The 24,327-nt window shown below is 49.1% G+C and overlaps 1 protein-coding gene across 16 annotated transcripts in view; it reads left to right on the top strand.

Annotated features, from left to right (window-relative positions):
• Positions 1–110: 110 nt before the first annotated feature.
• The window catches only part of MYO9B (myosin IXB), a 115,260-nt gene continuing 91,043 nt past the window's right edge, over positions 111–24,327 (top strand). For 15 of the 16 annotated variants that reach the window (XM_053583554.1, XM_053583558.1, XM_053583560.1 and 12 more), the window contains exons 1-2: positions 115–248; positions 23,218–24,203. In XM_053583554.1, the coding sequence (XP_053439529.1) occupies positions 23,367–24,203 (837 nt within the window). In that variant the 5' untranslated portion in view covers positions 115–248; positions 23,218–23,366. Of the gene's footprint in view, positions 249–23,217; positions 24,204–24,327 lie in introns of all 16 variants that reach the window. The other variant, XM_053583555.1, reaches the window with a different exon arrangement.

Genomic DNA, 24,327 nt, shown 5'->3' on the forward strand with positions numbered 1-24,327 from the left:
CTGTAGGAAGGGGCGCGGCGGCTTCATAACGCTCCGCCCCAACGGCGCGCTGGCGTCACGCCCCTCGCCCCTCCCCTCCGGAACCCGGAAGCGGGAGCGCGCGGGGGAGCGGCGGGCGCGGCTGGGCGGAGCGGCCGGAGGAGCGGCCCGAGGAGCGGCTGGCCGGCGGGCGGGCCGGCTGGCGGGCGGGCGGGCGTCCGGGCGGGGACCCGGCCCGCGACTGGCGGGGCGCGGCGGCCGAAGCCCAGGTGAGCCCAGAGGGCGGCCACGGGTTGGGGATTAGAGCCCGAAGGGAGCATTTAAGGGCTGCAGAGGAGAGAGAGTCGGAGCCCTGAGGGGGACGCGACGGCTGGGGTCTAGGGGGCGAGAACTAGCCTATGGAGTCGTGGAGAGGTTGCAGGGGACTAGATGGAAACGAGATGTAGAAGGAGAAAGTTAATGGGGAAGGGGGCTGGTGAGGGAGTTTGCGGGCGTGGGAGGGGTGAGTCTTGTGGCTTTGAGCAGCTTCTCCGAAGAGGACGTGGCTTAAGTGGTAATTGGGGGGTCGCAGGAAACGGGGTTGGGGCGGAGGAGACAAGGAGGCGGGGTAGAGAGGCCCAGACTGGGGGAAGGGGCTGGGCCGATGGGGTACAGCTGGAAAGCGATTGGGGGGAAGGGGTACAGGACACATCTGAAGGCGTCTACTGGCGCGATTGAAGCGCCAGAGGGAGGATGTCTGAAGGGATTCAGTGCCTGACACCCAGTGGGTGCTCAATAAATACAAGAAGTTCTGAAACCACTGATGTGGCAGGCAGCTATTGGAAAAGGGGAAAATGGGGCTGGAAAGGAAGAAAGAGTATTAGAAGTCATGGCAATAACTGAGGGAGGGCCTGGAGAGAAGTAAAAGGCTAGAATGGCCCCATGCAGGTATTGGGGTGCAGCTGCTGGAGATTCCATCTCATCTCTCTTGATTCATCTCCTTCCTAACTTCACACCCAACAGTTGGGTGCCCAGGAAGTCGCAGTACCCTCCGTACCAGTCTCCCAATCTTAGAAACTGCACCATTCTCTTCTTAAGACTGGCTGAATTCTGGGGGTCTCAGAGAGCAAGGAAGGAGCTTGGGGGCAGTTTGTGGGGGGCCAGAACTGTTCCAAAAGGGGAGAGTGGATGTGCACGGCATTGGTGTGTACAGGGCTGTCACCACCTCCACATAGTTACATCCTTGGACTTAAATGGGAAAAATGACATACAGGAAGTTTGTCCCCAGGTGGCTGTGAGCTCTACAACTGTGTGCCCTCCCTTCTTTTCCTGGGTGCTCTGTAGACCTACCTGGCTTCTTTAAGGGAAGACCTCTCAGTGTCTCTTTGTCTGACATGGGAGCTAATGAGCACATTGTGCTTTGCAGCCAGGGGGGTCCCGGCTCCGCCTTCCTCAGTTCATTTTGTTTGGTCTTCAAGTCTCCAGAATCTTAAGGTGTCTGGGAAGAGCTAGCTAGAGGTGACTTGAAAGTTATTTCACTGATAGGTTTGACTTCATTGGCTCTGGCAAAGGCTTCCGGTAGTTTTTATCGGTGTTCATTTGTCTTCTTTCCCATAGGGATCTTTATCTGGGATCTCCCAAACATGCTGTGGAGCCCAGGTTTTTATCTGGGTTATTACAGCTCATTCATAGAGGTGAATCTAGATAATTTGAATCTAAAGAGAGCCACAGGATGATAACCACCACTTCTGCTTCCAAAATGTTTTGGCTTTTATGAAGGGCGGCTTTTGGCCTTGCCTGCCCAAGGACACATGAGTACAGCACACAGTCATGCCTCCTGCAGACATCAACTATGAATCTGCCCTGGCCAAGACACCTTGATGAATAGGTCTGGGGTCTTTTGATCCCATGGCCCTAGTATTACCTCCTCTCTGCTCTATAGTGTGGGTAGGCAGGGTCTCGTGTTAGAAGTGCTGCCTGTTCCTTCGCCTGCAAAATGAATGGATTGGCCACTACCTGTGTTTTTCAGCAGCCTTGAAACTTAATATTTTCAATAACCTTATCATCTCCAGTACACACCTTCCTGGAATTTATGCAGCTCCCGACTCTTGATTCCTTGCTATAATGATGCTACTTCTGTTCAGCTTTCCATTCTACAGTTTATATCCAAAACTGTTTAACCACTTCTTTACCTTCCAAATAGGAAATCATGGTGTCAGATGTGCTTGTGCACATTGTACCTGTTCCCAAAGCTTTGGCTGCAAACTTACGGTTAGAAATCCCTAAGCAAGATTCTCCCTCAGGTCCAGCATGGTGACTCCCCCATTCTATGTGGCTGTAGGATTCACTTTTCTCTCCCCAGCAGGGACCTGCTAACTTGCTGCTTCCCATTCTTCATCTCTTTAAAGTGGTGTGTCTTGGGTGGGCTCAGAGTTCAGTTAAGCAAGGACTGATTGTGCCAGGTGCTTAGTTGATTCCCAGGAACAGAGATGAGCCCTCGTGCCCTGGAGGAAGAACGTGCTAGTGCCCTCCCCATGGAAAGAATGGAGTTCAGATGAGGTGGTTGGTGCAGCCACAGATGGGGCACAAGATATCATGGGGACAGAATTAGGGGTAGTCAATACAAACTTTGAGACAAGGGGGATTCCAGCAAGTTTCATCAGAAGTGGTGGCTGGCCCCAAGTCAAACCTGGAAAGCTACCGATGTTAAACCAAGCCAGGAAGAGGGGACTGCACAAGCAGAGCCCTTTAGGGAACATCTGTGGTAGATGCTTTTATACATCCCAACTCTTGTCTGGCAACTACCAGCAGAGAGGGTACATGTTCCTGTTTTCCTGAGAGAGAAACAGTCCCAGGCAGGTGACAACTTCAGAGATGGCTCCTTGGGCTTTCCAGAAATGTGAAGGATTGTTAGTAACCTTTAGTAAGTGAGGCCTAGATCTTTAGCGCAGAGTTTCTGAACCACATGCTTAACATTTGAGGCTGGATCATTCTTTGCCTTGGAACCGTCCTATGCATTGTAGGATGTTGAACAGCATCTCTGGCCTTTATTAATGAGGTGCCAATAGTGTTTCCTCTCCTTAAGTTGTAAGAATCCAAAAATGTCTCCAGATGTTACCATATGTCCATGAGGACAGAATCGCTTCCCCCTTCCTCCCCAAATGAGAACTGATGCTCTGTAGTAAGATCTGGTTCCCAGCCATAGCCTGCCATTGCCTCAGTGGGGCTTTCGTGTTTGTGGAGCTTCTGACAAACTGCCACAACGGATGAGAGTAGGGGCAGAGACCAGAAACTGAATTCTGCTGTCTAGACAATTTTTTTAATTTGGAGGGAGTAGGTCTTGATAAAAGGAGGAATGGATGCAGAGGGAGTGAGACAGTGCCCAAGGATGGACAGGGGTGCCCTTGTCTTTCCTTTGTATTACAGCTGACCTGATTTTCTAGAGTGAACCATCTTCGTCTCAGAACAAACTGTTTCTTTTTTCTCGAGATTAGAGGTATTAGATTCTCTTCCCAAGAGCTACTTCTGGAGGTTGCCCTGGATAAACATGGTTTTTGTCAGCTGAATTATCTCCTCTTGCCCTTTCACCTTGAGCCGCCCATCCATTCCCAAGCATACACTTGAATTTTTGTTCTTGGTTCGTCCTTGCTCACCATCCCTGCTCTGTCAGACCATGATATTGCTGCTTTACCTCTGTGGGAGGAGACAGCATGCTCTAGGGCCATAGGACTGAAGATCCCTTCTGGGAGCTGCCCCCATGCCCCACCCACAAGCCCTTTGTGTACCCAGAGTTCCCAGCCCAACTGTGCCAGGCAGCCCCTGCTCGGCTGGCCATTCAGATGGCCCCAGGCGGCCTCTCCACAGAGTAAGACAGGCCCTTCTCTTCAGCCCTCCTTGTCCCCAGAGTGGCAGAACAAAGGGCTCTGTCTCCGCATCAGCCCACCGCCACCACCATTTGGAGCCCAGTTCGTTCCTTTTCAATTTTCATCCTGGCTGGGAAGGAGCCTCAGAGATTAGGCATGTTTCAAAAATGCAGTTGATGAGTTTGGGTTCTACTCATTTCCTAGGCGAGACTTTCTGAGTCTAAGCCTGATGATAAATAAAGTAGTGATTCAAGGGTTCAGCCTGTGGGCTCATTGGCTGGATGAATAAGTTGTCCTTGTCTGACTCATTCGTTTATAACCCAGCTCTGCCCTACTTCACAGGGTTGTGTGTGTGTACAAGAGAAGGATCCCTGCTACAGGGTTTTCATTACAGTTGTTGCTGGATGCATGAGTTTGCCAGGGCTGCCATAACAAAGTACTGCAAGCGAGGTGGCCTAAACAACAGAAATGTATAGGTTCACAGTTCTGGAGGCCAGATGTCCAAGATCAAGGTGTTGGCAGGTTTCATTCCTCCTGTGGGCTGTGAGAATCTGTTCTATGTTGGTTTGCATATGGCCATCTTCTCCCTGTGTCTTCACATCATCTTCCCTATGTGCCTACATTTGTGTCCAAATTTCCTCTTACACGGACACCAGTTGTATGTGTAAGGTTCCACCCTAATGACTTTGATTTTAACTTAATCATCCCTGTTAAAGACCCTGTCTCCAAATACGATCACATTCTGAAGTCCTGAGGAAGGGACACATTACATTTTTAGGTAGTAAAGGAATTTTGGGAAAATGATCATGCCAAGAGAGAATAATTTTGTTTTGTTTCATCTCCTTTAAATGAATAAGGTGTGGGCAGGTTGATTGGTCATGTCAGTTTTGGAAGCTCCCTTTTGGGGAATTTTCCAGATCTTGGACTCATACCTTCAAGGGTGACTAACTAGAGGCAAAGACCCAGCACAGGGAGAAATGGATCTTGGGAGAATCTTACAAGGGCATGTATCTAGTGCCAGGCTTAGGAAGCTGTGTGTCCCCAGTCAGGCATAGTGTCTCTGTTCTCAGTATTGCCATGGTCTCATGGAGGGAGCATCCAGAAGCAACTCTGTTAGCCAAAATGACCTTGGGAACAACTACTGCCACAAGTGATTGGACAAAAGAAGTTTCTGGAAGATCTTCAAATTGCTCAGTGAAATGTAAGTGTTGGCTGGGAGCTAGACTCAGAGCTGGCCCTTGGGGATACTGAGAACAGAAAACATCCCTCATCTCTGCCCAGATGTTCAGCCAGGCACAGAGGTCAAATTAATAGCCCAGCAGGGACTATGGGCACCCAGCAGTGGGTGAGCTTATGACAGGAGCTTGGGCCCAGGCCAGAGGCTTGTTTATGCAGGAGGAGGGAGACCTGAGACATTCTCCAGATCTGCCTTTGAAGTGAGTCCTGCCGCTTCCTCATGAGTGAGGTCATAGCAGCATATTGGTGGCAGGAGGCTCAGGGGTTCACTGGTGATCTTCCCAGAGCTCTCCTCCATGACAAGGTGCCACCTACTCCATCCCATTCTAGAGTGAGTGAAAAAACTAGGGGGCTGAAGGACGAGATTTGGATTCTCGGGACTCTGTGACTCACCTGGGGCTCTGATTTCCTAGGAAGTATGTCAGGGCCCCACTGCTGGGGAAGATCACTAGGGTCCTTGGGTGACACCTAGAGATGCCATTTATCAGGAGTGCAAGACTGGGAGAGATAAAGTACAGTAGTAAAGTGGGGCCTGTAGACACTGGAGGAGATGGTCCCTTTCCCTGGGTGATCCCATAGTCTGTCTCCTGGTTTAACAGAAAGAGGAGAAAAAGAAGATGGAGAAGGTAGGGCCTGGGATATCCTGGAGTGGAGAAAGTGGCCCAAATGGGGGCTGATGTCTCAGATCCTGGCAGCTGGGGCAGTTACCCCACAAGGCTGGCACTCTGTCTTACTCTGAGTATCATGAGCAAAGTGAGCGTGGAGTTGGAATCAGGCTAATATCTCAAGCACCTATGAGTCCTTGAGGCGGCCTAAAGTGTGCAAATGTTGCTTTTCTAATTTATTTTAAGCACGATTTCTCAGCCTCAGCATTGGTGACATTAGGACTGATCATTCTCTGGGGCAGGAGATGCCCTGTGCATGACAACCAAAAATGTCTCCAAACATTACCAAGTGTCCCCTGGGGGGCATAGTCAGCCCTGAGTGAGGAATCCTAGTTAGGGATTCTGTTGACACCTATCAAACTTTGTGTCTGTGATCATATGGCCTACTAAAGTCCTAGCTGCATACCTTTAAATGTACAAACTGGGTTGAGAAGGAGAGAGCAGCTAGGTGGATCATCGTAGTTCATTCATTACCCATTGGGAATTTATTGCGGCGTTCTGTGCAAGCTAAGGATCTAAATGCAGTTTTTTTCCAATCAATTAATGTGGGGTTTCTCACCTTTAGCACTGCTGATATTTGAGGCTGGATCACTCTGGGGGTGGGGGGCCTGTCTGCTATAGGGTACTGAGCACCATCCCTATCTCTACCTGCCAGTTTCCAGTAGAACCCTCTCCTACCTCATGACAACCAAAAATGTTTCCAGACATTGTCAAATGTCCCCTGGAGGAGTACAGTTGGCCCTGGGTGAGAACCACTGGTGCAACAGAATGCCAAGCTTTCCAGGGGCAAGAAGAGCTGGTTGAGACACTACATGTCAAGCCCACAACTGGCCGAGGGGGTGGGGGATGGGAGGGACTTCTTTCCCTTCTGCCTCTGCGATGTGATTGTCAGAACCATGGCATGTACGTAGGCTTCAGGGGCAGTTGGGCAGTGGCCATCACCAAAGGCATTGACAGGAACAAATCCCAGGACCATTGGTGTCCTACCAACCAAGTTCAGTTTCAGGTGACCAGAAGGTGCCAGTTTCTGTGGCCTTTCATAGAAATGAGGCAGTGGGTGGGCTTTGTGGCCAGGAAGAAGAGGAGCCCTTGTCCAGTCAGAGGCCATAAGAGCTAGGGTCACAGATAGAGAGCACGGACCATTCTGGCAGGCAGAACTTCCCAGATGGAAGCCAAAAGCATTGGGCAGACAGGGTGCTGGGTAGCGACCTAGATAGGTCAGCAAGAGTAGAGAGTTGGAGTGGTATGAACTACTCAGAGTTCAGTGGTGGTGGGTGACAACTAAAGGGGACAGGTGAATGAAATGAAATGAAAATGTTCTAAAATTTTGCTGTTTGGGGCGGCGCCTGTGGCTCAGTTGGTAAGGTGCCGGCCCCATATGCCGAGGGTTGCAGGTTCAAGCCCAGCCCCGGCCAAACTGCAACAAAAAAATAGCCGGGCGTTGTGGCGGGCGCCTGTAGTCCCAGTTGCTCGGGAGGCTGAGGCAAGAGAATTGCGTAAGCCCAAGAGTTAGAGGTTGCTGTGAGCTGTGTGTCGCCACGGCACTCTACCCGAGGGCGGTACAGTGAGACTCTGTCTCTACAAAAAAAAAAAAAAATTTGCTGTTTGCACGTATTTGTGAATAGTCTAAAAACCACTGCCTGGTATGTTTTAAGCAGGTGTATTATATGGAATGTGAATTATATATCAGTAAAGATGTGTGACATGAAAGAGTGAACCTTGTTGAAAACAAATCAACTCTGTTTCAGAGTTAAAACCAGCAGGCCTGAAAAGGTTTATGAATCAGAGGGGATGTGATTGAAGAAACCAGAACAGGGATCTGGGTGGGGGACACCAAGTAGATTTTGATGTAATAAATAAGTAATGTGTAGCTCTTGGCATAGGAGGACACTGGCAGGTGACTGCCGAGAGCTCAGAAAAGGACAGTGATTATTGAGCAGCTACTTTATTTCTGGCTGAGGCTCAAGCAAAGAATCCCAGGGGCCTGTGAGAGAAGGTTTCACAGGGACCACAGCAGCTGACCATCCTGCCCCTGTCCCTTGTGACCTGGCTGGCACAGAAGCTCCTCAGAGCCTGGTCCAAAGTCTGTGATGATCTGACTATTCCTATGTTCACGGATGGTGTCAGCCACAAATGACACTGCTCTGAGGCAGTATTTCTCCCACATCCTTATCAAATCTTCCTTCCTTTTTGTCAGCAGTCACTCGAACTGACCTTAAAAGCAGAGTGGGGGCTGGGCACAGTGGCTCATACCAGCACTTTGGGAGGCCAAGGCAAGAGGATCACTTGAGGCTAAGAGTTCAAGACCAAAAAAATAGAAAATTTTTTTACTGTCTCTACAAAAAAATAGAAAATTAGCCAGTTGTGGTCATGAGCTTATAGTCCCAGGCTACTTGGGAGGCTGAGGCAGGAGGATTGTTAAGCCCAGGATTTGAGGTTGCTGTGAGCGTATGACCATTGTACTCTAGCTTGGGGAAAGAGCGAGACTCTCCAAAACTACAAAAAGGCAGAGTGGGACTCAAAATTCTACTTCCTTTGTTCCCCTAGGGACTGCTTGGCTGTATGTAACAGGGCTCACTTGTCTGTGCCACCAACATTCAGTTTTTGTGCACTGTCACTGTTGATAAGTCTCAAGGTGGCGACAACAGGTGGGCTGCGTGATTTGGAGAGAGAGTTGCAAAGTGTTTTCCTTTGCTTGTTCAGACCCATTTTCTCAGCTTCCACGGCTTTATTTACAAGCCCTGAGGTCATCTGGGAAGGACTTGGCTGGCTCCAAGGTCCTGCAGGTCAGCCTTCCACCTGTGACTAGAACCCACCTGCTTATCATGGGCTTGGCCCAAGCCACCATCAGCTCCTGTCAGACATTTGTAGGAACTGCATTGAATGAGACCTGCTTCTACCCAGGCCACGGGCTACACTGTCTGTAGGCATCTTCCTAATGTTGCTGTGGTTCTGGGGCCTGTTCCTCAACCCAGCCAGGGCTCCTTCATGGAACTTGCTTGAAAATCTAACCACGTTTGCTTGGCCCAGCAACATCTGACCTTCTCCACCTCCACTCCTCCCTCCCCACTCCCCAAGCCTTGGCCCCACTGGCCACACTGGGTTCCTTGTTCCCACACCAGCCCTGCCTGCCCCTGCCCTCTCACCACCCTCGCCTGGCCTGCTCTTCCTAAGTTCTCAGCATGTCCACATCTCTTAAACTACACAGGCCTCAGCAACTGTCCGCTCCCACCCTACCCTGTGGGTTTCTATACCCGGCTTCCGCACCTGGACACCACTGACGTGGGAGCCAGATCATTCTTCGCCATGGGAGTCATGCTGTACTCTGTACGACGTTGAGCAGCATCCTTGGTCTCTCCCTAGCAGATACAGTGGCTCCCCCCACCATGTAGTATCAACAAACGAAAATGTCTCCAGGCATTGCCAGATATCCCCAAGTAGGCAGAATCACCCGGGCTGGGCAGCAGTGCACTAGCATGTGATGAGGGATTTTTCCTTCCCTTAGCACTTGCCACTATTGAAAATGCCTCTTTGCTCCTTGGTTGATTGGTTGTGTGCCTCCTTCCCTGGAACCACATCTCTCCCTCCTGTGCCCAGCACAGACCTGCCTTGAAAGAAGACAGCCTAATCCAGCCAGGCTAGGTGGCTCACACCTGTGATCCTAGCACTCTGGGAGGCTGAGGCAGGTATTGCCTGAGCTTAGGAGTTCAAGACCAGCCTGAGCTAGAGCAAGACCCTGTCTCTAAAAATAGTTGGGCATTGTGGTGGGCTCCTGTTCTGCCAGCTACTCAGGAGGCTGACACGAGGATCACTTGAGCCTAGGAGTTTGAGGTTGCTGTGAGCTGTGACACCACAGCACTCTACTGAGGGTTACAAAATAAGACACTGTCCCAAAAAAAAAAAGGTAGCCTCGTCCAGGCCCCAGGGAGGGTGATCAGCCTGGAGGGGTGAGCATACATATAGCTGGAGCAGAGTGCCTTGTGCTGGCAGGCGGGCAGGTGACCTATCAGCAGTTACCTGAGGGAGGGACCATCTCCAGGACTTGTAGCAGGTCAGGCCAAGTGGAAAGTGGGGGAGGGGTGAACTGCTTGGGGGAAAGAAAGGAGTTGGCAATAGTCCAGGGAGGCTATTTGGGCTGGGCTTTTCTGGATATTCAGTTAATGCAGAAGAAAGGCTTCCCCAGTACCTTTCTGTAAAAGGCCTCAAGTGAAACATCCACCACCTCTACATCTGGATTAGTGTCCCAGGCCATAATGAAGAACTGCAACTGGGCAGCTTAAAAAATACAGGGATTTATTTGCTTCTAGCTCTGGAGGCCAGAAGTCTGAAATCCAGGTGTCAGCAGGGCCGTTCTCCATTCAGAGGTTATAGGGGAGGAGTCGTCATTGCCTCTTGTAGCACTGGTGGCTCCAGGCGTCCCCTGGCCTGAGGCTGCATCTCCTCAATCTCTGCCTTCATCTTCAGGTGCCACATTCCTTCTGTGCACATCCGTGTTTTTGGTCCTTTTGTGAGGACACCAGTCATTGGACTCGGGGCACACCCTAATCTAGTACAACCTCATCTTAACTAACCACATCTGCAGAGACCCTATTTCCAAAGATCATAGTCTGAGGTTCTGAATGGGCATGAATTTTAGGGAAACACCAATCAACCCATGACAGCACCTTATTCTACTCCAGGCATGCTGTTTTCTGACGTTCCTGGCTTGCCCAGCTGCTGTTGCTGTGAGTCCCTGTTCTCTCCCACCCCTGGGTCCTGGTCACTCAGCAGGGTCCAGGCCACCAGTTTCACCAATTCTTCCCTCAGTGTCCTGTACTGGACCTTGACATGAGCCTGTTCACCCTCGCAGTGGATTCACAGAGCCATCCCCACTTTTTTAAATGCCCCAGAAGAGGTTAGCTCCCTGATTCTATCACCTACACTGGGCCATTTCTTGAAGAGTCATGGAGTTCAAGTGTCCCCTTCTTCCTGACGAGCAGGTGGCTGTTTTCTGGTCAGGTCAGAGGTTGGAGAAGAATGGGAGAAAGAAGGACTATTAAGTTGTCTTCATGCTCTGAGCTCCCGAGACTGACAGATCAGCTGACTTTATAGTAACTTGTCAGTGTGCATGTCTGGCTTTCCCATAACTTCAGGTGCTGTTTCTTCTAAAAACAACAAAAAACATTTTCAGTGAGCTCAGGGAAATGTACATGAGAAGTAAAAACGGGCTGAATCCCACACAGTGCTTCCTAACTGTTCTGCTGTAATGTTAGCCTTCTCCTCTTAGCTTGGGGATGATTTCATCCAATAAACATGTGGCTTCAAATTATGGCCTTATATAAACTAAACGGCTACACTACACTTTCTGGAGGCCCCATCCGGAGGCCTTATCCTCCAGTAAATTCCAAATTGTCTGCCAGACTGGTAGGCAGGACCCTGTTTTTCTTACACCAGGAATTGAGAGTGGTTGATTCATATCTGTCCACTCATACACCCCCACTCTCCTTGGCCCTCCTTTATGTAAGAACAGGAAAAAAGGCCCTGAATTGAGATTTATGTTTTCCCAGAGTGTAGAAAGTGTACTAGTCTGGGGGCGGCGCCTGTGGCTCAGTCGGTAAGGCGCCGGCCCCATATACCGAGGGTGGCGGGTTCAAACCCGGCCCCGGCCAAACTGCAGCCAAAAAAATAGCCGGGCGTTGTGGCAGGCGCCTGTAGTCCCAGCTACTCGGGAGGCTGAGGCAGGAGAATCGCTTAAGCCCAGGAGTTGGAGGTTGCTGTGAGCTGTGTGAGGCCACAGCACTCTACCGAGGGCCATAAAGTGAGACTCTGTCTCTACAAAAAAAAAAAAGAAAGTGTACTAGTCTGGCTTCTGCAATGTCTTTTCGTTTTTTACAGCTCAGTTTTTTAAAGAGGAATGCTCAATTTTTATTGTGGTAAAATGCACATAAAAAAACGTTCATTATATTCACAAGGATATGAAGCCACCAGCTCTGATCCCAGAACATTCTATCACGCCAAAAAGAAGTTTGTTCCCATTACACTTCCCCCATCCCCTGGCAACTACTGATCTGGCTTCTGTCACTGGATTTGCCTGTTTGGGACGTTTCATATCAATGGAGTCATATGCTGTGTGGCTTTCAAGTCTGGCTTCTTTTGCTCAGCATGTTTCTGAGGTTCATTCTTGTTGCAGCGTGAATCAGTGCTTCATTCCTTCATATGGCTGGATGATATTCTGTTGTGTGGGTGGAATACATTCTGTTTATCCTTTAATCCATTGGTAGGCATTTTGTTTCTACTTTTTGGTGGTTTCAGCAAGGATGTTTATAGTCTGCTAACTTGATTTCCATTTGATATCAAGGGGATTGTTCTTATACAAGCCCTTGGTCCTCCAGCTGGGGGATGTGTCCTGTTTCCCGTTCACGTTGTGTGAGATGGGTGTTAGTTGGAGGGTAGAACAGGCTTCTTAAACTTGAGGCAGTTAGTGAGACTACCCAGATTAAGGAAAGAAATAGGTTTTAGGATCTACAGCCCTGAACACATGGCCACAACCCAAGATTACCCCTTGGCCAGGCCAGGGCCTTTTAGGAACTGGGCTGCACAATAGGAGGTGAGCAGGGAGGGAAGCTTCATCTGTGTTTACAGCTCCTGTCCGCTGCTGGCCTAACTGCCTGAGCTCTGCTACCTGTCAGATCACGGGCAGCATTAGATTCTCAGAGCAGCATGAACCCTGCTATAAATTGCACGCAGGAGGGATCTAGGTTGCAGGCTCTTTATGAAAATCTAATGCCTGATCATCTGTGATGGAGCTGAGGCAGTGATGCTAGCATTGGGGAGCGGCGGCAAATACAGGATGGAAACTTCTAGTTGCAGAAAAACAAGCTCATGGCTCCCACTGATTCTGCAATATGGTGAGTTGTATAATTATTTCATTATATATTATAAGGTAATAATAATAGAAATAAAATGTACAGTAAATGTAATGTTCAATCATCAGAAACCATCCCCCCATCCCCCTGTCTGTGGAAAAATTGTCTTCCATGAAATAGTCCTGTTATCAAAAAGGTTGGGGACTATTGCCCCACAGGGATTCCAGGCCCCTGGTTCCTTAGTCACAGACCTGCTTCCTTTCATTCTGGCCATAACCAGGGGATTCTCCTGGTAAAGGTTTCACATCCACTTGTGACAAAGATCTCAAGCCACAGCACAACTTACCTTCCGAGTCTCAGGGGCTCCATTAAGACCTAATGAGGAAGATGTCTTAGGAAGCCACCAAAAGCTATCGAGCCCCTCTGAGAAAGATTACTGTTTTTCGAGAACATCCTTTGAAGCTGTGATAATCAAAATAGCCTGGCACTCAGGCAACCCAAAGGCAGACCACGTATGTGAACTTACTCAACCTACAATATTGAACAAAAGGGGCTACCCAGGAGGGACAGAGAAGGATTCTTTCATAAAAGGCATTAAAGCAATTACTTCATTGTTTGGAGACAATTTTTCTTTTTTTGAGACAGTCTCATTCTGTTGCCCTCAGTAGAGTGCCGTGGCCTCACAGCTCATAGCAGTCTCAAACTCTGGGGCTTAAGCGATTCTCTTGCCTCAGCCTCCCAAGTAGCTGGGACTACAGGCACCTGCCACAAGGCCTGGCTATTTTTTGGTTGTAGTTGTCATTGTTGTTTGGCTGGATTTGAACCCACCAAGTCCAGTGTACATGGCTGGCACCCTAGCCACTGAGCTACAGGCGCTGAGCCAAGACAATTATTTGTATCCCCATTTGACCATCCATGCTATACTGGGTTGAATTGTGTCCCGCAGCAAAATTCATGTCCACCCCGAACCTCACTCAGAATATAACCTTCTTTGCAAGTAATCTCTGCAAATGCTCTTCGTTAAGGATAAACTCATCCTAAATACAGTCACTATGTGTTTATAACAAGAAAAGAGAACACAGAGGTGAGGGCCACATGTTGGTAGAGGCAGAGGCGGGGGTGATGCACCCACAAGCCAAGGAATACCAAGTATTGCCAGCAGCCACCAGAAGCCATGAAAGAGTCAGGGAAACAGATTCTCCTGCAGAGGTTCCAGAAGGAAACAACCCTACTGATTCCTTCATTTCAGACTTCTGGCCCTTAGGACTGTGAAAGAATCTATTTCAGTTGTTTGAAGCCACCTCATTTGCTGTACTATCTTCTAGCAGCTGTGGGAAATTAATAAACACACTAACATAATTCTCCAGTGGACTGAGGCTTAACTATAGGGAATAAATCTGAAAGGGAAGAGAAATGCAAAGCAAAAGTGAGGTTCAGTGTTTATCAGATCTGGGATAAGAATGGCAATAGATCTGCCTGAAAATGGACTATTTGCATCAAAAAATATCATAAACAGAAGTTTTTCTGTTTTGTTTTTTTGAGACAGAGTCTCACTTTGTTGCCCTCAGTAGAGTGCTGTGACATCATAGCTCACAGCAACCTAAAACTCTTGGGCTCAAAAGATTCTTTTTTCTCAGCCTCCCAAGTAGCTGGGACTATAGGCACCTGCCACAACGCCTGGCTATTTTTTTTTTTTTGTAGAGACAGAGTCTCACTTTATTGCCCTCGGTAGAGTGCCGTGGCATCACACAGCTCACAGCAACCTCCAACTCCTGGGCTTAGGTGATTCTCCTGCCTCAGCCTCCCGAGTAGCTGGGACTACAGGCGCCCGCCACAACGCCCGGCTATTTTTTTTGTTGCAGTTTGGCCGGGGCTGGGTTTGAACTCGCCACCCTCGGCATATGGGGCCGGCGCCCTGCTCACTGAGCCACAGGCGCCGCCCAACGCCTGGCTATTTTTAAGAGATAAGGTCTTGCTCTGGCTTGTCTCGAACCTGTGAGCTCAGGCTATCCACCCACCTTGGCCTCCCAAAATGCTAGGATTACAGGCATGAGCCGCTGCACCCGGCCACAAACAGAAGTTTTAATGTTGTGACTCAGTTTTGTCAAGTATAACAAAGCATGAATACCTTTTCTATAGGAAGAGGTCTTCCAGAATAAGATAAACAGTCACAGTTCACTAGAAAAAACATGAACTGTGTGTGAAAACAGAAAAATGGTTACTCAGTGTACACAGTTTAAAAATATAAACCAGCCTGGCTGGGCGTCATGGCTCATCCCTGCAATCCTAGCACTCTGGGAGGCCCAGGTGGGAGCATCACTTGAGACCAGGAGTTCAAGACCAGCCTGAGCAAAAGCAGGACCCCATCTCTACAAAAGATAGAAAAATTAGCTGGGCGTGGTGGCAAATATCTGTAGTCTCAGCTACTCAGGAGGCTGAGGCAGGAAGATCTCTTGAGCAGGAGTTTGAGGTTGCAATGAGCTATGATGACACCACTGCACTCTAGCCTGGGTGACAAAGCAAAAAATTGTCTCAAAACAAAACAAACCCAGCCTGATAACTGAGGGAATATAAGTGATGAGATTTTTTGTGTGTCTTTGCCTACTGATGGCTGTAGATGGAGAAAAATGTTAATACTTAGTTCTGATGAGGATGCTGTGTGACAGGCCTCTGATGCTCCAGGTGAACCTGTAATGCAGATGAGCCTGTCCAGAAGTCAGTTTTGCAGGACAGATTAGGGATGTTTGCAGTGCAGATGAATTTTAGCTCAGGCAGAGGTGGTCAGCCCAGCATGGTGGGTGAAAGGACATACCTATAGGCAGACACCACCTATAGGTGGGGGAACACTGGGTCTGGTCCTTTGATGTTGAGGGACAGTGCACCTTTAGATTCTGTGTCAGGAGCAGACTAGTTGATGACTGTGTGAGAACCTAGAGCTGTGTTCTCACTCAAGGAGACAAGATGACACCAGGAGTCCAGGTGGGAAGAGGCCCTGTAGTCTCAGGAGAGCAGGGTGCCTAAGACATCTGCCAAGCTGTGATGTTTGGGGGCTGTACCAGCCCCATGTCAAGGCCTGATCAGTGCCTCTTGGAGATGCATTCCAGTCCCAGGGAAGCTGGATCCCCTGCTGTGCATTGAGCAGGAGGGATCAGGACTGTGCCTTGGGCTGGCTATAGGGGAGAGAGGACTTCTTGGTGTCTCTGGTTTTAAGACAGGGAGTAAACAAACTGCTTCCAGTAGGGTCTGGTTCACCCCCTTACCCCTGCCCCCAGGACTAATATGTAAGATGTTCAGGAATTCCTTAGAGACCTCCTTCCCTGGAATCTGGGAAAGAAGTGCAGTCTCCGGCCAGGGAGAAGGTCCGGGTAAGGCCAGCCAGTGGTGACAGCCCCACAAGGAGGTCCAAGTGGAGGAATTTTCCCAGGTGCAGATGTTGTGGGCCGAGGAGGAGCTGCCCTGCACTGCAGCAAGAGCAGGTGGGTCAGGTGAGCCCCTGCAAGGAGGGAGTTCTACAGGTGACCCCAGCTGGTTTCTGCTCCTGCCTCCCCGCCCCCACAGCCCTGGTGAGCGGACAGCCTGCTTGAGCAAGCCATATCTACTTCCTCCTGGCCTGGGGGTGGGGAGCATCGCTGGGTCCCGTGACTGTCCCCCATGACTTCCAGTCTCTGCAAGTAGGATTTCCTAGCATTTGCCCTTCTGCACCCCATATCCACCAAGGGACCCAAGCTGCAGATGCCCTGACAGGCGTTTGTTGCTGGAAGATGCTGGGGCCCCAAATCCAGGTGCAGCTAGTCATGGGACACTCAGCCCATGTGGCCTAATGAGTGTGCATTGGGCCTCAGGCCAGGTGGCTGAGGCTGCAGGGAGCAGAAGAAAGAACTGTCAGGCTTTCATGGGTGCGCCTGGCTTCTCACTCCGAGTTGGTCTCTGTTGGAAAGCAGGCAACTTGGGTGTAGGACAGTCCAAATCCCCCTGCCTGGGAGCTGGACTGAGCCCCTGTCACACAAGTACTAGTCACAGGAAAGGCCAAACTGTGCCTTAACCCAGCTCTGTGCACGTGTGTGTACAAGCATGTGTGCATATGAGCATGTATCCATTCATGCCTGTGGCCTTGTGTGTGGGGGGGGTGTACATAAGGGGGTGTACAAGCATGTGTGTCTACACCTATATATATACAAGTATGGTTGTGTTCCTATGAGGGTTTGTGCATGTGAGCGTGTGTATTTGTGGATATGTGTGCATGTAAGGTGTAAGCATGTGTGCCATTGTGCACACCTATGCCTTTGTGCAGCTGCCATCAAGATGTATATCTCTGATTTGGGCCTTGAGTTTCTCACCTGGTTTGGAAGTACATAAACCTCTATCCTCCTGTGGCCCTTTTAATTGTGGCCCCCACAATTAATTCTCATCGTGTCCTGGAACAGCCAGGTAAGCAGCACCGAGTAGCATCTTTGAACCCCTGAGGCACTTGAGGGTTCCCAACTATTTCCTTGCTCTGCCAGCCTAGGAACTCAGTGCCTGGGCTCAAGGCATAAATGTTTTGAAACTAGAGCATGAAGTTTTAAAAAGAAAAACTCCCAGGGAAGTGGGTTTTTTCATAAGCCACATAATTTTTAGACAGTTTTATTGAGGTGTAATTGTTGCATAATAAAGTGTACTTAAAAGTATACAGTTTGCTCTGTCATAACTTGTGTAAACAGCTAGCCCACCACCAAGACTAAGGTGGTGAAGCCATTCATCACCCAGAAAGCATTCCCTACCCCCCCTTGTCATCTCTGCCTACCTCCTACCCCCAGCAGCCTTTCTGTCTCTATAGGTTAATTTGCATTTTCTAGAATTTTATATATATGGAATCATGGTGTGGACTCTTTAATCTTTAAAATTGTATTGAGGGAAATCATATAACATAAGATTAACCTTTTAAAGTATACAAGTCAGAGGCATTTTGTGTACTCTGTAATGTCGTGCAACCACCAGCTCTATCTGATTTCAGAATATTTTCATTACCCAAAAGGAAACCCCCGTCCCCACTAGCAGTCACACCCTTTTCCCCCTCCCCCAGCCTCTGGCAACCACTAATTTGCTTTCTCTCTCTACAGATTTCATCTTCTGGACATGTCATATAAATCAAAATATGCAGTATGTGGTCTTTGTGACTGTTCACTCACTCCATATAATCTCTTTGAGTTTCACTCGCACTGCAGCATGGATCAGTGCTCCGTTCCTCTTGTGGCTGTGTAATACTCCGTGGTATGGCCGGGCCACATTCTCTTTATCCATCTGCTGATGGATATTTGGGCTGTTTCTACCTTCTGGCAATTGTGAATAGTCCTGCTGTAAACATTGGTATACAGGATCTGAGTACCTAGGCATGGAGTTGCTGGGTCTGTAGGTACTCCTTCTGTCACACTTTTTTCACTTGGCACAACAAATCTGAGTTTGTTCTGTGTTGTTGGTGAGTATTAGAGGCTGGTTCCTTCTTACCGCTGAGTCGTATTCCACTGTGTGGTCAGTTCGTTTGTCTGATCACCAGTTGATGGACATTCAGATTGTTTCCAGTTTAGAACTCTTCGAAGTAATACTGCCATGGATGTCTGAAGTTTCTGCTTCATTTCTCTGGAGTAACTCTTGAGAGTGGAATTGCTTTAATGTTAAAGAAACTGCCAAAATGTTTTTCAAAGCGCACGAGCTGCCTTATTTCATACAGTTTTTCTGAAGAGTAATGTCAGGAGATTTAGCAATATTTGTGTCTACATGAAAGAGTTAATCCCAAGGAAATGATCAGAGATGCATGGAAGGATGTGTGTCCCAGCTCCACGCCTTTGGCTCAGCGACTAGGGCGTCACCACATACACCGGAGCTGGCGGGTTTGAATCCAGCCTGGGCCTGCAAAATAACAATGACAATTGCAATAAAAAATAGCCGGACGTTGTGGCAGGTGCCTATAGTTCCAGTTAATTGGGAGGCTGAGGCAGGAGAATCACTTAGGCCAGGAGTTTGAGGTTGCTGTGAGCTGTGACGCCATGGCACACCACCGATGGCAACATAGTGACACTCTGTCTCAAAAAAAACAAAGGATGAGGGCGGCGCCTGTGGCTCAGTGAGTAGGGCGCCGGCCCCATATGCCGAGGGTGGCGGGTTCAAACCCGGCCCCAGCCAAATTGCAACAAAAAAAAAAATAGCCAGGCGTTGTGGCGGGCGCCTGTAGTCCCAGCTACTCGGGAGGCTGAGGCAAGAGAATCGCCTAAGCCCAAGAGTTAGAGGTTGCTGTGAGCTGTGTGATGCCACGGCACTCTACCTGAGGGTGGTATGTGAGACTCTGTCTCTACAAAAAAAAAAAAAAAAAAAAAAAAAAACAAAGGATGTGTGTCCCAAGGGAGAGTCACTGTACGGTTAACAAGAAGTTGGAAACCAAACGGCCAATAGTAGCAGAACAATCACAGTATCTTGTGTTTTCTCTGTGTATGGTGGAATCCTGAGAAGCTATTAAAAGACCACCCTGGGCAGTGCCTGTAGCTCAGTCGGCAAGGGCGCCAGCCACAATGCCCGAGGCTGGCAGATTTGAACCCGGCCCAGGTCTGCTAAGCAACAATGACAACTGCAACAAAAAAATAGCTGGGCGTTGTGGCGGGTCCCTGTAGTCCCAGCTACTTGGGAGGCTGAGGCAAGAGAATCACTTAAGTCCAAGAGTTTGAGGTTGCTGTGAGCTGTGATGCCAAGGCACTATACCTAAGGCAACATCTTGAGAGTCTGTCTCACAAAAAAAACACCCTGTTGGCCATTTTCAGTGGCTCACTCCTGTAATCCTAACACTTTGGGAGGCTGAGGTGGAAGGATAGCTTGAGACCAGCCTGAGCAAGAGCAAGATCCTATCTCTATCAAAAATAGAAAAGTTAGCCAGGCACAGAGGCATATACCTGTATTCCCTGCTGCTCAGGAGGCTGAGGAAGGAAGATCACTTGAGCGCAGGAGTTCAAGGTTGCTGTGAATTAAGCTGACACCACAGCAGTCTAGCTGGGAAAACAGAATAAAACTGTCGCCAAAAAAAAAAAATCCACACTATCAAAAGTTTATCACATAACCCAGAAAAATGTTCACATGTACTAACATATCAAGAAAAGATTTAGGGACTCAGCACCCACAGCTCAGCGGCTAGGGCACCAGCCACATACACCACAGCTGGCGGGTTCGAATCTATCCCGGGCCTGCCAAACAACAATGACAACTACAACCAAAAAATAGCTGGGCATTGTGGCAGGCGCCTATAGTCCCACCTACTTGGGAGGCTGAGGCAAGAGAATCGCTTAAGCCCAAAAGTTTGAGGTTGCTATGAGCTATGATGACGTGGCACTCTGCCCAAGGCGACAGCTTGAGACTCTCAAAAAAAAAAAAAAGGAAAAGGTTTAAGATTTACGACTAAATGTATAGTACAACCTAAATTTTATTAGACTGTATATAGCATTTATCTAGTCAACTTAGTAATTTAGGGGAAAGTGTTAGGGGCTTTTTGTTAGTGGTGGAGGGGGAGGTTCTTTGCTTTTTGTAGAGACAGAGTCTCACTCTGTTGCCCAGTCTAGAGTATAGTAGCATGATTATAGCTCACTGTAGCCTTGAACTCCTGGACTCAAGCAATCCTCCTACCTCAGCCTCTTGAGTCACAAGGATTACAGGTGTGCACCACCATGCCTGGCTTGGAGAAAAGGTTTAAAGATTAAATATTTCACCTCCCCCAACCTTCTTATTATATATTGCCACTGTCTACCCCATGTGAACTATTATAGCAGGCTCCTGAGTTATAGTATTTTTTCATCTTCACCTTTCCTCTCCCTTCCTAACACTTCTTCAGGACTCCTCTTCCCTACACCTGAATCATCTCAGCTTCTGATGCCCCTGGCCTCTCATAGTCACGGTGCCAAGTCATGCTTTCGTTTTAGGGCTGAGGTCATCAAACCTTTTCTATAAAGGGCTAGGTGGTCTTATATTAGGCTTTCCAGGCTGTAATATTATGTAGTCTTTGATAAGACTTCCAGACTGCTGTTGTAGCAAAAGCAACCACAGACAAGATGTAAATGAATGGGTAAGATTGCTTTCCAATAAAACCTTACTTATAAAAACAGGCCATGGGCTTATCATACCATCCTCCCTCTTTTTGCCTGCCTGGTGAACGGACTCCTCTTCATCCTTCAGAATCCCTCTCAGATGTTGCTGCCCCCGTCCTGTCCTTCAAGGATAATGGCTCCTGGTGTATACCATTTAACTTGACATGCTCTTGCGTTTGTTTGCTCAGCAGCCTCTCTGCCGGGCTTTGAACCATGGTCTCACTTACCTTTATGCTCTCCCCATCCTCCCCCATGTTGCATTTATGCCTCTTGCTCTAAGATACCAGCCAGGCTGTCACCAGCTTCAGGTGCATTTTCTTTTCCCTGCAATCTTCAGAAGCAAATGCATTTTTTTAAAAAATAAACTTTTCTGTTAGAATAATTAGAAATTTACAGAAAAATTATAAGGATAGTACAGAGGGCCCCTACACCCCTGATTTAGCTTCCCCAAATATGAATATCTTACATTGTCAGGGCACATTTGTCACAACAAAGAAGTTGACATCTGGGTGGCACCTGTAGCTCAAAGGGGTAGGGCGCCGGCCCCATATGCTGGAGGTGGCGGGTTCAAATCCAGCCCCAGCCAAAAACTGCAAAAAAAAAAAAAGAAGTTGACATCAGCTTCAGCTGGGTGTGGTGGTGCATACCTGTAATGCCAGCACGTTGGGGGGCCAAGGCAGGAGGACCACTTGAGGCCAGGAATTAGAGACCAGCCCAGGCAACATAGCAAGACATCATCACTACAAAAAATAAAAACATAGTGGTGTCTTCTAGTCTGAGTTACTTGACAGTCTGAGGCAGGAAGATCGCTTAAGCCCAGGAATTCACCAGCCTGGACAACAGAAGAAGACCCTATCTCTAAAAAAATTAAATAATTTTAAAATTTAAAAAAAGAAATTGACAAGGTACATTGCTGTTAACCGACCTTAATATTAATTGGTATAAATTATTGAATATTATTGCCAACAATGTACATTATTTCCATGTAATGAGTTCTTCCATTCACGTCCCCTCTCTGGTCAAAGACCTCTTCCAGGGTGTCCCATTGCACTGAGTCTCTTTTGGCCTGGGACAGCTCCTGGGTCTTGCTACTCATGACCTTGGCAGTCTTGGGAGGACTGGCCAATTGCCCCGTAGGATGCCCCCACTTGGGGTCTGACTGCTGCTCTTCTCCCCAGCAGACTGGAGTTGTGGCTTCCAGAAGCAAACGTGCTCTGAGCTGTTCTCTCCAGGGCTTTCTTGGTGGTTCTTTCTGAGTTCATCCTCCTCAGTTGAGTTTTGGGGATCACAGGGTTTGGGGGATCCAGATTTTTGAGACAGGTTCAGTCTTGTTCATCCTTATACACCTTTCGCCACCCCTGGTGTGTTGCCAAGGCCTGTGGGGCTAAGTTTTCATTAGCTTGGGGAGCTGCCAGGCAACATTTTGTCAGAGACTATAGGCCAGGAAGGATGTGGGCTGGGAAAGGCTCAGCAGAAAGAGATGGCTGTGGCTGTTGGACTTCAGGGCAGAGAGATTGCCTCTTGGTGGGGCTGAGATAGAGCAAAGTCAGTGCGGAGGCTGGTCTGTGTTTTTTAGAAACAGAGTCTCAAGCTGTCATCCTGCTAGAGTGCTGTGGTACCACAGCTCACAGCTTCAACTCTTGGGCTTAAGTGATTCTCTTGCCTTAAGTGCCTTCTCTGATGCACTCAGCCTCCCAAGTAGCTGGGACTATAGGCGCCCACCACAACACCCTGGCTATCTTTTTATTGTTGCAGTTGTCACTGTTGTTTAGCTGGCCCAGGCCTGGCTCGAACCTACCAGCCTGCGTGTATGTGGCCGGCACCCTACTCAATAAGCTATGGACGCCGCCAGGGAGACTTGTCTTGGGGGGTGTCTGGCAATGCCACCCACCAGAGCCACAATCTTTGGGTCATACGTCACATTTAAGGACAGACAGAAAGGCCGGGCACAACAGCCCACTCCTGTAATCTTTTTGGGAGGCGAAAGTAAGAGGATCACTTGAGGCCAGGAGTTTGAGATCAGTCTAGGCAACATAGCAAGACCCTGTCTCTACAAGTACAAAAAAAAAACTTAGCTTGAGGGTGGTGCCTGTGGCTCAGTGAGTAAGGCGCCAGCCCCATATACCGAGGGTGGCGGGTTCAAACCCAGCCCCGGCTAAACTGCAACCAAAAAATAGCCGGGCATTGTGACAGGCGCCTGTAATCCCAGCTGCTTGGGAGGCTGAGGCAGGAGAATCGCGGAAGCCCAAGAGCTAGAGGTTGCTGTGAGTCCTGTGTATATCATGGCACTCTACTGAAGGCAGTAAGGTGAAACTCTGTCTCTACAAAAAAAAATAAAAAAATAAAAAAAAAAACTTAGCTTGACATAGGGGTAGTTCCAGCTACACATGTAGTTCCAGCTACTCAGGAGGTAGAGGCAGGAGAATCACTTGAGCTTAGGAGGCATAGGCTGCACTGGACTCCAGCCTGGGTGATAGAAAAAGACTGTCTCTTAAAAAATACAAAAACCAAAAAGAGAGAGATGCTTCAACTGGTCATCTCTGTCTTACAGGAGAGCCCAGTCAGGCTCAGGGGACTCCAGCCTCACCCAGCACCCTCCCTCCTTACTACTCTGATTGTGCCTGATTCTGACCTCCCTTCCAGCTCCAGAAAACACACACCCAAGCCCGGGAGGCATGCTGAAGCCAGGCTGCCAGCAGGATGAGTGTGAAAGAGGCGGGCAGCTCTGGCTGCTGGGAGCAGGCCTACCACCTGCATATCTACCCACAGCTGTCCACCACCGAGAGCCAGTCCTCGTGCCGTGTGACCGCGACCAAAGACAGCACCACCTCAGATGTCATCAAGGATGCCATCGCCAGCCTGCGGCTGGATGGCACCAAGTGCTATGTGCTGGTGGAAGTCAAAGAGTCGGGCGGCGAGGAGTGGGTGCTGGATGCCAACGACTCACCAGTGCACCGAGTGCTGCTATGGCCCCGGCGGGCACAGGACGAGCACCCACAGGAAGACGGCTATTACTTCCTACTTCAGGAGCGCGATGCAGATGGCACCATCAAGTATGTGCACATGCAACTGGTGGCCCAGGCCACAGCCACCCGGCGGCTGATGGAGCGCGGCCTCCTGCCACGGCAGCAGGCAGACTTTGACGACCTTTGCAACCTCCCTGAGCTGACCGAGGACAACCTCCTGAAGAACCTGAAGCACCGCTTCCTGCAGCAGAAGATCTACACGTATGCAGGAAGCATCCTGGTTGCCATCAACCCCTTCAAGTTCCTCCCCATTTATAATCCCAAGTACGTGAAGATGTATGAGAACCAACAGCTGGGCAAGTTGGAGCCACATGTCTTCGCACTGGCTGATGTGGCCTACTATGCCATGCTGCGGAAGCGTGTGAACCAGTGCATTGTGATCTCTGGTGAGAGTGGTTCTGGCAAGACCCAGAGCACCAACTTTCTCATCCATTGCCTCACTGCCCTTAGCCAGAAAGGCTATGCTAGTGGTGTGGAGAGGACCATCCTGGGTGCTGGCCCCGTGCTGGAGGTGAGTGGGGGAGCCACTTCTTTGGTGGGAGGAGGCCTTTGTTTTTAAAATATAGGTTTTATAATTGTTGCAATCAGATAGGGCCAGGGCAACAGGTCAGGAGATGACCGCCCTTGGAAAGAGT

The sequence above is a fragment of the Nycticebus coucang genome, chromosome 3 (assembly GCF_027406575.1).
Source record: "Nycticebus coucang isolate mNycCou1 chromosome 3, mNycCou1.pri, whole genome shotgun sequence".
Classification (NCBI taxonomy): Eukaryota; Metazoa; Chordata; class Mammalia; order Primates; family Lorisidae; genus Nycticebus; species Nycticebus coucang.